Below are 17,931 nucleotides of genomic sequence, written 5' to 3' on the forward strand. Positions count from 1 at the left end.
TTTTAATGGCTGAGTAGTATTCTGTTATATATAAATACCACATCTTCTTTATCCATTCATCAGTCAATGGACATTTGGACTCTTTCCATAATTTAGTTGTTATAAATAATGCTGCAGTAAACATTAGAGTGCATGTATCCCTTTGAATTAGTATTTTTGTATCCTTTGGGTAAATAACTAGTAGTGCAGTTGCTGGATCATAGGGCAGTTCTATTCTTAACTATTTGAGGAGCTTCCATACTGTTTTCCAGGGTGGCTATACCAGTTTGCATTCCCACCAAAAGTGTAATAGGGTTCCCCTTTCTCCTTATACTCACCACAACTGTTGTTTCTTGTGCTGTTAATTTTAGCCATTCTGATGGGTGTGAAGTGATATCTCATTGTAGTTTTGATAAGTTATTTCCCTGATGATGAGATGTTGAGCATGTTTTCATGTGTCTTTGGGTCACCTGGCTATCTTCACTGGAAAAATAATCTATTCTTGTCTTCTGCCCATGTTTTAAATTGGATTATACATTTTTTTGGTTGTTGAGTTTGTTAAGTTCTTTATAGATTTTGGATACTAACTTTTTATAAGATAATGTCATATGTATCTTCTCCCATTCTATAGGCTGCCTTTTAATTTTGTTGATTGTTTCCTTCATTGTGCAGAAGCTTTTTATTTTGATGAAGCTTTTTATTTGCCTTTATTTCCCTTGCCTCAGGAGGCATATCTAGAAAGGAGTTGCTAAGGCCATTGTCAAAGAATTTACTGCCTGTGTTCTCCTCAAGGATTTTTATGGTTTTAGGTCTCATATTTAAGTCTTTAATCCATTTTTTTAAATTATTTTTTTATTTTGGAGAGAAAGCACAAGTGGGGGAGTGGGAGAAAGGGAGAGAGAGAGAATCTTAAGTATGTTCCATGCTCAGCATGGAGCCTGACTTGGGGCTTGATCTTGTGATCCTGAGATCATGACCTGAGCTGAAATCAAGAGTCAGATGCTCAACTGATTGAGCCATCCAGGCTTCCCAGTCTCTTATCCATTTTGAATTTATTTTTGTGTTTGGTGTAAGAAAGTGGTCCAGTTTTATTCTTTTGCATGTTGCTCTCTAGTTTTTCCAACGCCATTTGTTGAAGAAACTGTCTTTTTCCCATTGGATATTCTTTCTTGTTTTGTCGAAGATTAATTGACCATATAGTTGTGGGGTTTTTCTGGGTTTTACATCCTGTTCCATTCCAGTTTGTGTCTACATTCCAATTTGTGTCCAACTTGTGCTTTGTAATGTAATTTGATGCCTGGAATTGTTATGTCTCCAGTTTTGCTTTTCTTTTTTAAGATTGCTTTGGCTATTTGGGGTCTTTTGTGGTTCCATATAAGTTTTAGGATTGTTTGTTCTAGCTCTTGGTATTTTGCTGTTGGTACTTAAATTATTTTTAATGTTTATTTATTTTTGAGAGAGACAGAGCATGAGTGAGGGAGTTACAAAGAGAGGGAGACACAGAATCTGAAGTAGGCTCCAGGCTCTGAGCTGTCAGCACAGAGCCCGATGCGGGGCTCAAACCCACAAACTGCTAGATCATGACCTGAGCTGAAGTTGGATGCTTAACTGACTGAGCCACCCAGGCACCCCACCTGTTGGTATTTTGCATAGGGATTGCATTAGATATATTGATTACTTTGGGTAGTACAGACACTTTAACAATGTTTGTTCTTCCACATCATGAGCATGGAATGTCTTTCCATTTTGTGTGTGTGTTATTTTCAGTTTCTTTCATCAGTGTTTCATGGTTTTCAGAGTACAGATCTTTAACCCCTGTGTTTAAATTTATTCCTAGGTATCTTACTGTTTTTGGTGCAATTGCAAATGGGTTTGATTCCTTAATTTCTCTTTCTGCTGCTTCATTTTTGGTGTTTAGGAATGCCATAGATTTCTGTATGTTGATTTTGTATCCTATGACTTTACTGAATTCATGTATCTCTTCTAGCAATTTTTTTGTGGAGTCCTTTGGGTTTTCTATATACAGTATCATGTCATCTGCAAATAGTAAAAGTTTGGCTTCTTCCTTGCTGATTTGGATGCCTTTTATTTCTTCCTGTTATCTGATTGCTGTGGGTAGGACTTCCAGTACTGTGTTAAGTAACAGTGGTGAGAATGGACATCCCTGTCTTATTCCTGACTGTGAAGGAAAAGCTTTCAGTTTTTCCCTGTTGAGTGTATTATATTAGCTGTGGGCTTTTCATATATGGCCTTTATCCGATGGCTTCAACAGGTGAATTCTACCAAACATTTAAAGTAGATTTAATACCTATTCTATTCTTTTCAAACTATTCTAAAATGTAGAAAATGAAGGAAAAAGTCTAAATTCATTTTGTGAGGCCAGCATTACTCTGATACCAAAACCAGATGAAGACTGCACTAAAAAAGAGAACTACAGGCTAATATCCCTGGTGAATGTGGATGCAAAAGTTCTTCATAAAATACTAGCCAACTGAATTCAGCAGTACATTAACAAGATCATTCACCACTATCAAATGGTATTTTATTTCTGGGTTGTGAGGGTGGTTAAGTATTATTAAATCAGTCAACATGCTACACCACATTAATAAAAGAAAAGGTAAGAACCGTGTGATCCTTTCAACAGATGCAGTAAAAGCATTTGGCAAAATAGAACATCCATTCATGATTAAAAAAAACCCAACGGAATAGATTTAGAGGGAATGCACCTGAAAGTATTTTGAATTTAAATACAAGCAATTTTTTTGAGGGGTCTGCATTCATGTTAATCTTTATTCTCATAGACTTTTAGAAGGATATTGAATTTATAGCACTTTTAGAAGGTATTTCAGTGATTCTGTTCAATGTTGGGTAAAAATGTTGTAGTTTACAGTTACTATTAACAAGAAATTACAAAGACTAGCCTTTAAAATCTCTATGGTTTCTGTGGTTTTGTGTGTGTGTGTGTGTGTGTGTGTAGCATAATCAAACATAATATTGCTTTATTTTAAAAAAATAAAAAAGGAAGGTATATGCTTAATGATTTTGGAAAATAGCTCCTAACTAGATGAACAGAAACTAAGTATATGTTGATTTAAGCTGACTTAGAGAAAACAAAGCTTTTGGATTAAAATGTAAAGTTGAACACTAACATCTAATTTTACTTCATATTGAAACCCTACTAAAAATGCCATGAAAGGGTTTTGAAAAATATGTAAGTCCACAGGATGGAGAGAATAGGAATAGAGTGAAAAGCAGTAAAATTTAGAGTCTAGCGATCAGATCTATAGATGTATTAACTTAGATTGGGAAAAGTAAATCATGAACTTAGCGTGGGGGAAGCTAAGAGCTAACTTTATTTTCACTAAAGAACCCTCAGGATTCTTAGGAACTGGAAGCCTATCTGTATATGAAACTGAGAATTGGGGGTTGGGTGTGCTAGAAGCAAAAAACATTGAATAAGATTGTTTGAGTAGCAATTTGGTACGTCGTTACTCTCCCTTCCTCCGTGCTATTAAAACACTATCCCAGTCTATTCTTACAGAATCTAGAGAGGGCAATACAGAGGGCCACTGGTCTTTGTTTATATTAGCAAAATGGACGGGGTGGGGAGATTAAGAGACTGTGTGCAACTGAATGTTGAGTGCAAAGGCAACACTTCCACCATTGTGCTTTTCGTGTTTGGCTCCTAAAATGTAGGCAACCAGACCATAACCCTGCAAGCAGAACATTGGAAGATGCTTCTTTGGGCTGTCTGTGTACCCTTCTTTGGGTTGTCTGAATCAAACTGTGCCCAGATCATGATATAGTAAAGGTAAAAGTAGATTACCCACTGTAGTGAGAGCTTTTTAACCCCTACCCTTTGTCATTCCTTTTGCCAATCCTGAGGAGAAAACCAAGTTATATCAGCGTTTTAAGAAAAGCACCTAACATGGGAGATAGAAACAAAGCAGACCAATAGAGGCAACTCAAGGAAAACAGATAACACAAAGAGAAGAAACAAAACAGAAGAAAAATAACTATTAACATCCTCAGAGAGATAAGAGTAACTATAAACTATGAAACTAGAATATAATGCTTTTCTACAATAAAAATAAACAGCAGTCACCAAAATGGTATTGGGCCATTTTAAGTACTTTACATATAGAACTCATTTAATCTCTTAATAACTGTATGTTAATAACCTTATTAGTATGTTGTTCGGGAAATAATTAAAAATAAAAGCTCCTGTTAGCACAAAATACCCTGTTTTCAAAGTGTGGAAAGGAGTGAAATAATCAGTAAGCATTAAGCCAGACTGTAACGCACATATCAGGCTATCCACTGAAGAGATTTCAAAGACAAAAAAAGCATTTCACCATTTTATATGGCCAGACAGCTACAATCCATTACATACATGTAGCTGTTTTTATCCAAAAGAGAAAATCTTGTATATGTTGGCCAAGCTGGAGGTTACATTTTGGAACTAAATACTTAGGTTTAAACTCCCATAGAGACAGGAAGCAGGGCATCATCATTCTTGATGTTCATGTTTCAAAGAGATGACTTGAACACCCCCAGGAAAGATATCCCCGGGATGCAGAAATAGCACAAAGACTTATTACCTTTTCACAAGATTTATATACATCTCAAAATGCCAGAGAAAGTACACTTGACCCTGGGTCAACATAGGTTTGAACTGAGCAGGTATACTCATATGTGGATTTTTTGGGTAAATATATACTTGAAATGTCTTTTCCTTAGACATTCTTAACATTAAAAAAATTTTTAATGTTTATTTTTGAGAGGGAGAGAGAGGGAGAGAGAGAGAGAGAGAGAGAGGGAGAGAAACGAAAACACAGAGCATGAGTGGGGGAGTGGCAGAGAGGGAGACACAGAATCCAAAGCAGGCTCCAGGCTCTGAGCTGCAGGAACTGTGAGATCATGACCTGAGCCGAAGTTGGACCCTGAGCCGAGTGAACCACCCAGGAACCCCAATTCTTAAAATTTTCTTTTCTCCAGCTTATTTTATTATAGGGATACATATAATACATACAACATACAGAATGTATGCTAATAGACTGTTTATGTTATCAGTAAGTCTTCTAGTCAGCAGTAGGCTGTCAGTAAGTTTTTGTGGATTCAAGTTTTACTTGATTAAAAAAAGTTTTTTTAAGTGTTTATTTTTGAGAGAGAGAGCACAGCCAGGGGAGGGGCGGAGAGAGAGGGAGGCACAGAATCCAAAGTAGGCTTCAGGCTCTGAACTGTCAGCACAGAGCTTGACACAGGGCTCAAACTCACTATCTGCAAAATCATGACCTGAGCCGAAGTTAGATGCTTACCCGACTGAGCCACCCAGGCGCCCCAAGTTTTGCTTGAGTTTTGACTGCATGTGAGGTTCGGGGGGATTTGGTACACCATCCCTTGTGTTGTTCAAGGGTTACTGTATTTTGAACTTCAGGTTTTCTACAGGAAGTGCTCAAGAGAGGAGAGGGAATTTTCTTTTTTAACACCAGGGAACATTTAAAATATAAATTTTTTAGGTTTGTGTTTCCCCTTGTACCACCCATTTTAATATGAGCAGTAAGAAGTCAAGTGACTAGCCCAGACTCATATAGGAGAAATGTAAAACATGTTTAAGGGTTAGTGGAGGAACTCTCCTAGACAGTAGAACCAAAAGACAAAGGGATTGAAAATAGAGATATGGTAAGAAAATTAGAGGAGTATTCAGTGCAGTGTCAAAAAATAGTAATCCTAGAAAGCAAGAATAGGTGAAAAAGGAGACAAAGGTATAAATTAATAGATTCAAGAAAATTTCCCAGAGCCAAGGATATTTGTTGCTTGATTGGAAGGACCCAATGGGTGTTTAGCACAATGGATAAAAATAGATCTGTGCTGAAAATCATTGTGAAATTTGAAAGCACTAAGAGCAAGGATATTTTATATGATTTCACAGGGAACAAAATAGTTTATATAAAGGATAAAGAATCAGAGTAGGCTGAGACTTCGCAACAGAAGCACAGAAATAAGTGAAGAAATACCTTTCAAATTCTGGGGATTAATGCTATCCAACCTATGGTTTTATACTCTATTAATCAAGTATGGAGGTAAAATAAATGTTTTAAAGTCTCAAAAACTTAGTTTACATGTACTTATTTTTTGAGAAGGCGCCAGAGGATATACACACCAAAAGGAGAGCTTTAAACAAATATATGGGACATAGGGAAAAGGAGAGGCAACATGGAAGAGAGATGAGAAGGGATCTCTAGGACCATGGTTCAGGGAGATCCTGCAATGATAGCTATGGAGTAGACATACGACAGTCCTTCTAAACTGGAATGGTTTGACTTAGGAGACAGATATAGAGGGAAGCTATTGTCAATGAAATGCCATCTGCCGTTATAACTTTTTTTTTTTAACCTGAGAACAAATTACCTACATGTGATAGGCCCGTATTCCTCCTGCCTGGATCATTTGTACATTCATGCTTCTCTCCTCAAAAAAGTGGTCTGCTTTGATTTACTTCTGAGAGTAGAGGTAGACCATGGTGAGAATTGGAAGATACAAAGTAGTATACTTCTTGTACGTTATTCATGCCAGATACCTACTACCTGGCCCACACTACCCCTTATAGATGCTCTAGTTCTTAACGCCTTGTATATTTCCTAATGGCCTTGCCAACAGACTTTCCAGAAATAGCCTTATATATCCTCTTATAGAAACTGAAGAGAAACTTCAGGAACTGTAGCTTGTCTTCTGATAGCCTTTATTTATTTATTTATTTATTTAGCAATATTGCCCTTTTATTTGATGGCTGGCTAAGATTATGCTATATTTAGCTTCTCAAACTAAACTTGATAAGTATTTTTACTCTATAGGTAGTAGAGCTGTTAACAAACAGGTAGGGAACAACAGAAATGTAAGAATGTTGATTTGCTCTTAATAGGGATAGGGAGGTTGGGAGTACAGTTGAGGGTGGGCACATAGAGGAATTGTGAGGTAGTAGTATTCTGTTTCCTGATGTGGATAGTAGGTGTATTGGGTTTAAAAAATTACTCTTTGATTTGTATGTATAAATTGTATGTATTTATGTTTATGGATATATTTTATAATAAAAAATTTAAAATCCTTAAATTGAGTAAAATGAAAGCAAATAATTATTGAAAACTAAACTTACTGTGTTTGAAATAAAGGATCTATTTTCAAAATCACTCTGAGGTTGCTGGTATGAAACTTGCCTTCTCTAGACAATAATAATTGTCATATCAGTGCAGAAATGATTTCTCTAAAGTCAGTTTTCCAAATAGACTAAATGATACCTTAAGAAATCGGATCATTAAAAACAACAACAACAACAACAACAACAACAACAACAAACCTATCTTGTCTTACTCTTACTCAAAATTTTCTAGTGGCTCTCTCTCTGAATAAAATTCAAAATCATTAATACAGTCTATAGTTCTCTGTAACTATGATCTAGCCAATGCCTTCCTCTGTGACCTTATCTATAGTTCTCTTTCTACTGTTTATTGTTCCTCCAACATACCACGATTATTTTGGCTACTAGGGGCTTTGCATTTGTTTTTCCTTCTGCCTGAAATTGTTTTCCTTTTCAGATTCATATAACTTTGTGTCTCACTTTATTCTGATCTCTGTTCAATATAATATCCTTAGAGACCTTCCCCAGTTACTCTACTACATCATCCCACCTAGACTTTTCTTTTCTTTTTTTTTTTCGCCTTCAAATCTCTCACTATTAACTGACATTATCTTATATTTTTGTATATTTATTTTCAATCTCCTTCATTAGACTGTAAGCCTCATGAAGGCAAGGACATTGTGTTCATCACACAGTGCCTGGCATGCTTTGGGTGTTCAGTAAATTTTGCTGACTAGATAATGAGAAGTTGGTCAATTAAAATAAGTTAGTTCAGGGCACATGGCTTACTCAGTTGGTAGAGCATGTGACTCTTAATCTCAGGGTTGTGAGTCAAGTCCCACGTTGGATGTGGACCTATTTAAAACAAAACAAAACAAAACATTAAAAAAAATGGTTATAAAATAAATTGATATTTTGTTAATGCTACTGTGCCATTTTATTCTTTAGAATATATGCATTACATTTTGAAATATTCAGAAAAATTCCCCCAGTATTTATAATTTGTAAAATGTTTATTTTCCAAACATTTTTATTTTTAGCTGTATCCTATTAAGGCATGAGCATACTGTATATATTATGAGTGAAGGTTAGTAAATAGCTATTGAAAAAATGTGTGCATTATGCATTATTTAAACATTTGTTTGCCTTTTACCCATATGTATACATACCTATGATTCAAAAATGCCTATGGGTCTTTGTGCACAAAAATCATCTTTTCCTGTCATCTACTACCATCCTCCCATACTAGGGCTCAATAAATGTTTGTTGACTAAAGGTTCAGTTTGCTGTATATATTATAATAATGTAGGTTACAGGAACAAACAGTTCTAACATTGGTAAACTATAATTATGTCTGTACTTTCTGCTTGTATTATACTTCTTTCTGAGGGGTGTTTCCTGTTCTAACACCAGTGGCAACCAGATAATGGTGGCTATAATAATCTTTGGTAAGAAAATTATTGAGGTAAAAGTGTGCAGGGCCAGGCATGATAAGAGTTGATGTTCATAGTGCCTGATACATACTAGTCAGTCACATGCAAGTGGCGTTGGGTGGATGGATGGATGGATGGATGGATGGATGGATAACCTGGAACTTGCAGGCTATTTTGACCAGTTTAGACTTTGAAAATTATGGTTGAGCTTTGGGGAAGGATTGGATTTTTTTCTCATTGCTGAATTTGTATTAGTTTAGTAAGAAAAAGTTTTACTAAATAAATATATGGAGAGCTGCTATAATAGTGGGCATAATTAATTGATATTTTTAATCTATGTTGAGGATAAGTCACGTGGAAATGGATTTTCACTGCAGTTAAAACAATGTATTATCTAGTGTACAAAGCCCTTCACAACGCTATATACTTAGATCCTGGTACAGTTTATAGAGGTCAGTGGAATAGTATATTCTTTTCATATATATGTTTAAGAATAGGCTAAGTAAGGATGTTATTGTGATTTAAAGCCATGCTACCTATCATCATTAAGTATAGCTCTCATTTTTTTTGACTATTTAAATTTTTGTGGTTGACTTTTTGTTTATTTTATAAGATAAGGATATTCTAGGAAAATTATTTTATTGCATTATATAAAACCATTTATTTGAAAAATAGTTAAATTTTTAATTTTATATACTGTATGTTCTGTTTTTCTTTCTTTTTTGCATATTTTGACTGGATGTTTTTCATCTAGGTCACTTTTGAAATACACAGAGAAAATCTTGCCAATATATTCAGGGAACACCAGGGAAAGGTTGATGAAGAAATTGGGCAATGTTCAAGTCCAGTTGAAGCAGTCTCTGTCATTAGCAGGGATGTTAATGTTTCAGTAGCATCCCAGCAATCAGATATGAAGGATTGTCCTGTGTCTACTCATATCCCCAGAAATAGTGATGAAAAGTCAAGTATTGAGAAGACAATTTCAGTAAACTCTACATCCAGCGTTGGACTGAAAACTCCTAACACGTCTAATGAAGAAAGGAAAACTGGTCAAGAAAATCAGGAGTTACTGGATGAAGTCCCTTTAGAGGAAACACTGATAAATGAAACAATTCATATAGATGATTTAGAAGGATCTTCTGATACAATAGGTGAGACTGTTTCCTCTAATTCTTTTAAAAGAGCTGGCAAAGGTATAATAACTGTTAGTGAAGTAACTGCTTCTGTAAGTTCTCCTTCAGAAGAGGATGCTTCAGAGGTGCCAGAATTATTGGAGAAATCTATAGTAGAGGAAGATGATGATGATTATGTAGAACTGAAAGTAGAAAGTAGTCCTACTGAGGAAGCCAGTCTACGCACAGAACTCCAAGAAGATAGTTTGTCTCCAGCTGCCTCTGAAGCCAGTGAAAGACTGGACATGTTTAGTAATGACAACAAATTAATATTTCAAGAGGAAGAATCTGTAAATAAGAAGCAAACGGACAGCGAAACTCAAGATTCCAAAGAGTCTGGAATCTTGACTATGACAGCATCAGGGTCTCCGGCTACCTCACCAGACGCTACTGTTTCCCAGACACCTGTACAATCAGATATTGGTGCAATGCTAGAGGAAGGGAAGAAAACAAGTAACTCTGATAGAGAAACCAAATTACTTAGTGATTCTCCTGGTAATATCTTTGAGTCTCCTACTACTTCTGAGCAGAGGATTGCTAAATTGGACGTTTCCAGTGTTGCTACAGATACTGAGAGATTGGAGTTGAAGGCCAATACAAACATGGAAGCATCTCACCCCCATCAACCTGTGCTTGAGGTGATTATATTTACTGTATTCTTGAAGTGTATTTGCATTGAAATAAGATAGAGCAAGTGTATATACTTACATTTTATTTTTTTTTGAGTTGATTCATATCCCATTTGCAATTATATAAATGCAATGAATGTAAAGATTATATTTGTTTTCTTTAGCACAAGGTTTTAGTGTGAATTGATTAAATGGCAGCTTTTATTATTATTTTTACCACAAGATCACCAGAAGTTACTACTTTCTACTTTCAAGTTTTAGGATTGTAATAATTTTAGTTTAGAAAGCAAATATTGGAAATACTTGTCTTTACCTTTATTTGATAACATAATCGTAGTTATTAGCACATTAATTTTCTGACAAAAATCTAGGGCTGTTGTCTTGCAGAACCACCTACTAGTGTATAATTTTATATATGAAGCATGTAGTTTAAAATTGTTCCACGAGGTTTGTTTATTTTGTAAGAGTGGAGGAACCTTTCTGAGATCAAGAGGCACAGCTTTCTCCTTTACTAGTATCTCAGAATAATTCATGAGACAGTGGTTGATTCCATGTTATAATTTTTCATGCTGTTCAGCTCTTAACTCCCTCTTTCCTATTTTGTTGGGTGTTCTTAATTTTGTTATCTTTATGTTTGTTTTTAATTTTAACCAATTTATAATCCAGATACTGCCTTTCTTTCCTCCTCATATTCAAATCTAAGAACTTCTTGATTCCTTTGTAGAAATGATACCTTAGCTGGTTGTAATACCAAATGGTTCCAAGCTAATGACTGTTGAATTACGGTAGTTAGCATTTTTGGTAACTTGGCTTTAAATGTATTAAAGTTTTCTTTTTAAACGTTTTATTTATTTTGAGACAGGGAGAGACAGAGCATGAACAGGGGAGGGTCAGAGAGAGGGAGACACAGAATCTGAAACAGGCTCCAGGCTCTGAGCAGTCAGCACAGAGCCCGACACGGGGCTCGAACTCACGGACTGAGAGATCATGACCTGAGCTGAAGTCGGCCGCTTAACCGACTGAGCCACCAAGGCGTCCCTAAATGTACTAAAGTTTTAATGTTATTACTTATTGATTATTTTTCTGTAAATTTGGTTCCTTAGTATCTTCAAATGTGATTGTTAGATGAATTGCATAGGAGCTATTATTATTAATACCTTCTTTGAAGTTCATTTTATTTTATTACTCTTCTAAATTTACTGTATTAGATGTCAAGGCAACAGGAGGGGCCAGGTCAAGGAATAGCACCAGATGGAGGTAATGGACAAAGGAGGGATTCCAGATCTGCTCTGTTTCGTATTCCTGAGTTCAAATGGTCTCAAATGCATCAACGTTTGCTCACTGATCTATTATTTTCAATAGAAACAGATATACAGATGTGGAGAAGGTATGTCCATATGTTTGTTATAGAAGATGTGTATGAAGTTTAGTGTTTGTTTAAAGAAATTTATATAGTTAACATTTTGCAATTTATTTCAGACATTTAGTTAAAAAGTAGAATATAAATTATTTCTGTGATAGGGTTTTATTGAATTAACTTTTATTGGCCATTGTAGAAATGAGCTACCCAGTCTGAATTACAAAAAACGGAAAATCAGAGATTTTTCTTTTAAAAAATGTGAAGATTTCCTATAGTATAAAAACTAAGTTGGTTTATCTATAAGTACTAAAAATAAAAAAAATTGGACTCTATAACACCCAATTCTCCAATGTAGTTTTGGTATAAGAAATCTGTATATTTCAGATTATCTATTATATGATTTATGTTTTTGAAATGCCTAATTGGTTTATTGTTACTTGTATACTACACTTATCCTGTTTAAAAGCATGTTATGGCTTTATCTAAGAAAATGTTAGTAGAAAATTTATTTTTATTTGCACATTTAACACCATTTGCCTCTTAGTTTTTGCTATGTGACTTCTCAATTTTGTTCCCAGTTGAGGATAATTCAACTTTTTATATACAAGATGAATAGTATTATATGTTTCAGCACTGAAAAGGGGCATGGATAGTAACTCCTGATATGAAATGGTTTACATCTTGTGAAGAAGTACATCCCCAACATGTCTGCTGTATCATTATCATTACCTCAGCTTTAAAGACGAAGCAAATGCACTGCCTTATCCTCCCTCCCCTCAAGTAGGCAAACTGTGATTTCCTTTCTTTAGCTTTATCAGTAAACATCATTTATCTTTGGACAGCCATTCAACAAAGACAGTTATGGACTTCGTGAATAGCAGTGATAATGTCATCTTTGTACACAACACAATTCATCTCATCTCTCAAGTGATGGACAATATGGTCATGGCTTGTGGGGGTATACTGCCATTGCTTTCAGCTGCTACATCGGCTACAGTAAGGATTTAACTACTCTATAAAATTGGTGTGAAAATGCTACTGTTATGCATCTTTGTTAACACTTGAATGTGGTGGTTACTATGCATCATAAGTGCATTAAGCCAAAAGTAACAGTATCTTTTACAGTTACCTGAAAGGACCTTAGAATCTGTTCCAAGAATGAAAGAACTAAAAACTACGTTGATTTCTTAGGTATGAGTCAGCTAGAGAATATGATTGGTGGTGGTTCACCTGTACTTTTCTGTTGCCTTCTTTTTAGATGAAAAAGGAAAACATTCTGTTGAACTAGATTTCTGAAAGCTGGCTTTTTATAAAACTTAGAAATTTGGGGAATGTATCCAAGAAAATTAGATTTTTATCAAAATACAGATAAAAATTTCAAATTCTGTTCCTTACAGCATGAGCTGGAGAATATAGAACCTACTCAAGGCCTTTCAATAGAAGCCTCTGTGACATTTTTGCAGAGGCTAATCAGCCTTGTGGATGTGCTTATATTTGCAAGTTCTCTTGGCTTTACTGAAATTGAAGCTGAAAAAAATATGTCTTCTGGAGGAATTTTGCGACAGTGTCTCCGACTAGGTGAGCTGTTAAAACCTATCAGGAATTTACTTTAAAAATTTTCAGTTATCTTGACATATTAGATTGAAATTATCTTTTATCTGTTGTTGGGAAAATGAGTACTAGGCAATTTGTCGTATGCTTTTTTTTTAATCTCCAAAGGGTGAAGACTATCTAAGTACTATGCTTGTAGTAGTAGTTATAAAATTGGCTAGAGGAATGACATGTTTTAAAAAATCTCAGTTGATTGTGGTCACCATTACCCCTCCTCCTCTGATCTTTTTTTGCTCAAAAATGGTGCTTCTCAGATTTTAAGATGATTCATACACAAGAAATCACCATAGCATCTTGTTAAAATGCAGTTAGTATGGGGTGAGGTCTATAATTGCCTAACATCCCAGGTGATGTTGAAACTGCTATCTTACAAACTATACTTGCGTAGCAAGATTCTAAAACTAGCATCATTCAAGTACAGCCTTTATCCACATGAGCCATGGTAATTTGTTGGAACAGTTCCTGAAATCTAGATCTCTATTCTCCTGGAGGCATTTCTTGCTTAGGTAAAAGTTAAAATACATAAAGAATTTTTAATGTCATCAGGGCTTCCTTAGGTGAAGCAAAATATTTTCTCTGGGCAGAAGGTTTCCTGCATCTAGTTGTAAATACTGAGGTTTTGTTAATGATTTGCTTATTAAATGGAGAGAAGCAGGTAGGAAGAGGTGGTTGAAGAAATGGAAGCAAAACCACTAGGAACCATTGCCACATGAAGAGAGATCAGAAATAAGGCATCTGTGGAAATGTAACACTAAAGGTGGAAAATCTCATTGTTAATGAATTATTTTCCCATTTTTAGCAGGAGTATCTGTTATATAAGCTGAGATATATTTAGACTTTTTTGGTGCACTGATTATGTTTTGATTACTCAAAATGCTATTCAAACTACTTTTCAACTTGGGATGCTCTAAAGAACTTGATGTGACAGTTTTTAGAAATTTGTTTTAAAATTTTAATTAAGAGATTCAAATGGTAAGTATAAGAAAACAAAAACTGTCATTTATTGACTACACTTGTTTTGCAGATTTCCAATGAGTCAGCAATTATTTTCTTTTATTCATGAGGATATTTGAGATCAGAGAAATTAGGAAATGTATTAAAAATCCAAAAGCTGTAGTTGGTGAAGTTAGAATTTGAATATAGTTTAACTTGTTTTCCTACATATTCTGTTGTAACATACTTCCTTGAACTTTCTATTAGTAATATAATTAAACTATTCTGACTCCATTGCTTTTGTGTATGCCATTTTTTTAAACGTTGCCACTTTCCTATAAAGAGTATACTTCTGGAATTAAAAATACAAGGCTATGCTATCAATGTGTCACTACACTCAAGTATTCCGAAATTAGGGAAATACGCATTTTCATAATTTGATCTACCCCAGCATCATGTCTTTTTATATATGGAAGTGAGATTCTGAAAACTATTTGTTCAAAGTCTTTAATAGAGTATGGTAAGCTTGGTAAACAATCCCAAGTGTTTGATCCCTGGTCTCCTCATTCCTGTTCTTTCCTGAGGTTGGAGGTGAGAAGGCAGGATGGCAACAGTTAAGAGTAGCTTCTACTACTGCGACTGCTGAGTGTGATAGGTTTTTAACTTTGCGATACCCAAACTTGATTTTATGCAACCTGGGACAAAAAAGTGCAAAAGTTATTTTTCTGGGCCTGATTTCAAATTTGAGAGTCATTTTCCATACTCTCTTGCCCTCCCTTCCTCACTATATTCCTTGTTTCCTTTTCCCCAACTTTTGTTGCTGTCTTGCACTTATCTGAATACTTTCCTGTTTCAGTTCTATGCTAGCCATAGGATAGTCTGGTAGTAGTTAGAGTCCCCAGAGAAGTTTGCCATTTTGTTCTTAATTTGCTCTCCTACTCTTGTTCAGTTCATATAGCCTGAGTGCTACTGATCTGATTAAGAACTGAGATGATTCACATGATACTAAGCATTTCATAGTCATGTTTGCATTACCTAATTCATCATTTAAACTTCAAAATTAATTTCTAAATAACCCGAGTAACTGATGGGGGACACATTTAGAGAGGTAGTTTTTTGAACAGGTGATTCATTTAATTTACTACTTATTTTAAGTTGTTGAAAATGTTCCAACCAAATTCTAGAATTTACATAACTCACAGGTTAGCAAACAGTGTTATTGCAGGCTCTTTAAAATTTCATAATCATAAGTTATATATAACATGAATACTATAGGATTTATGCTCAGAGAAGGTCACCATTTTAAGAGTATAATATTGGTGAAACTGTTCAGTTAAAAACAAAAACAAAAAAAGGTTAATATCTGGTAGTAATATACTGGAACATCAAATCTTCAACAAAGATTTGGAGATCCTTAGGCTTATAAATGTGTTGGTTTCTACTGGATGAAATTATTATTATTATTATTATTATTATTATTATTATTATTTTATTTATTTTTTACCGTTTATTTATTTTTGAGAAACAGAGAGAGAAAGAGCATGAGCAGGAGAGGGGCAGAGAGAGAGGGAGACATAGAATCCGAAGCAGGCTCCAGGCTCCAGACTCTGAGCTGTCAGCACAGAGCCTGATGCGGAACTCGAACTCACAAACTGCAAGATCGTGACCTGAGCCAAAGTTGGATGCTTAACCGACTGAGCCACCCAGGCGCCCCAAAATTATTTTTATTATTATTATTATTTTGAGTATAGTTGACACACAATATTACATTAGTTTCAGGTGTACAACTTAGTGATTTGACAGGTTTATACATTAGGCTAGGTCCAGTTATGTTGCTATTACAATATTATTGACTATATTCCTTATGCTCTGCTGTTTATTCCTATGACTTAGTCATTCCATAGTTGGAGGCCTACATCTGTCTTTCCCCTTCACTCATTTGGCCCATTTGCCACTGCCCTACCCTCTGATAACCATTAGTTCTTTGTATTCATAGGCCTGATTATGCTTTTATTTGTTTATTAATTTTTTTTTTAGATTCTATTTATGAGTGGAATCGTACGGTATTTGTCTTCCTCATTCTGACTTATTTCACTTAGCATAATACTGAAGAGGCTATTTTGGACTTTATTAATCACAGTCTCTTTTCTGCCCCCCCACCTTTTAAACGGTTTTAATGAAAACCAGTTAAAAGTAGACTCTGTAAATATTTTCTATAAATGTTCTACCTTTTATCAGTCTCTATAAATATGTTGCTATAGTGATAGACCATAAGAAATACATGCAAGTTTTAAGTTTAACTATTTTACTTTGATGAAGGTGATAGGTTGTTATTATAGACTAGTTCATAGCAGTGTGATTTGCTTTCTCTTTTTTCCTGCTTTTCAGTTCTTTTCTTCCCTATCTTTTCCTTAATAAAAGATCATTCCACTTTAGCTTAGGTAAGCTCTAAGAAACACTAGCCTGTTGATTTAGTTCCCTGAAATGATTCTCTCTTAGCAGTGGGCCCTAACAGTGTAGCTAACAAAGTCACAAAACAAACACTAGGTGATAGAGTCCAGGAACATTGTAGGAATTTGCTGAAAGTAATCTGTTTCAAATAAAAGCTTATGTAAATCATATTATGTAGGTGATTTTTATCAATTCCAAAATCTTAAATAAAATTTTCTGGCCCAATCTTTTCCTTAAATTACAGTGTGTGCTGTGGCAGTTAGGAATTGTTTAGAGTGTCAGCAGCATTCACAGCTGAAAGCTAGAGGAGATACGACCAAGGGCCAGAAAACAGTACACAGCCTGATTCCCCTGGGGAAATCTGCCGCAAAGGTAAGCATATAGAATAATTAATTTAATAAAAAAGTACCTCTTACTTTATGATTAAGATCTTAGATTTAGTTGTTCATTTCAACATAAAGTTAAGTAAATCTGACAAAGGTTCTAAAATAGTTATTTTAGTCTGTGGACATAACATTCAAATATTTGTGTTTAAATATACAGTAAAGATTTGCTTATACTTAATCTTGTCTGCTTTTCCAAGTGTTTACTTTTCTTGTGTCTTTGATATGTCAAATATGTCAATTTCCTTTGAATATGTCAATTTGTATTTCATGAACTTGGTGAGTTAGCATGCAGTTTGATTTTTCCTTTATGGCTTCCTTCTGTGACCCCCACCTCTATCCCAGTACCCCTAAAAAGAAGACAGAAGGAAGTAGGAAAAATAAGCTAGGAGAAACAATGTTACAGCCTTTTTTTTCCTGGTTCTTGGAATACTGTGCTAATATTTTAAAATGTCTGTGTAATACATATATATTTTTTGTCTTAAATAGAGTCCAGTGGACATTATAACTGGTGGTATATCTCCAGTAAGAGATTTTGACAAGCTCCTACAAGACATGGATATTAATCGGCTTAGGGCAGTTGTCTTCAGAGACATAGTAAGTTACAGTATTTCTTTCACATACTCTTAGCTGATACATATTTCTACCTAGGCCCAAAGTATTGAAAGGAAAAACTTTCTGTGATATAAAACAGTTGAATAGAGATAAGAAGGACTAGAACCAATTCTCATGACAATAATTTTAGAATCTTAGAATATTGGACAGTACTATTTATATAAGTGGAATTAATATATCAGAGTAATGATACTGAAAAGAATAAAACGTTATTACATATTAAGCACTGT

General features: G+C 34.9%; 1 protein-coding gene across 6 annotated transcripts in view; it reads left to right on the forward strand.

The window, feature by feature from the left end:
• Positions 1 to 17,931, forward strand: part of LRBA (LPS responsive beige-like anchor protein) — a 772,859-nt gene that overhangs the window by 188,272 nt on the left and 566,656 nt on the right. For all 6 annotated transcript variants that reach the window (XM_027067081.2, XM_027067078.2, XM_027067090.2 and 3 more), the window contains exons 23-28: positions 9,302 to 10,357; positions 11,557 to 11,735; positions 12,551 to 12,704; positions 13,106 to 13,286; positions 16,948 to 17,075; positions 17,576 to 17,683. In XM_027067081.2, the coding sequence (XP_026922882.1) occupies positions 9,302 to 10,357; positions 11,557 to 11,735; positions 12,551 to 12,704; positions 13,106 to 13,286; positions 16,948 to 17,075; positions 17,576 to 17,683 (1,806 nt within the window). The remainder of the gene's footprint in view (positions 1 to 9,301; positions 10,358 to 11,556; positions 11,736 to 12,550; positions 12,705 to 13,105; positions 13,287 to 16,947; positions 17,076 to 17,575; positions 17,684 to 17,931) is intronic.

This window comes from Acinonyx jubatus, chromosome B1 (assembly GCF_027475565.1).
Source record: "Acinonyx jubatus isolate Ajub_Pintada_27869175 chromosome B1, VMU_Ajub_asm_v1.0, whole genome shotgun sequence".
NCBI lineage: Eukaryota > Metazoa > Chordata > Mammalia > Carnivora > Felidae > Acinonyx > Acinonyx jubatus.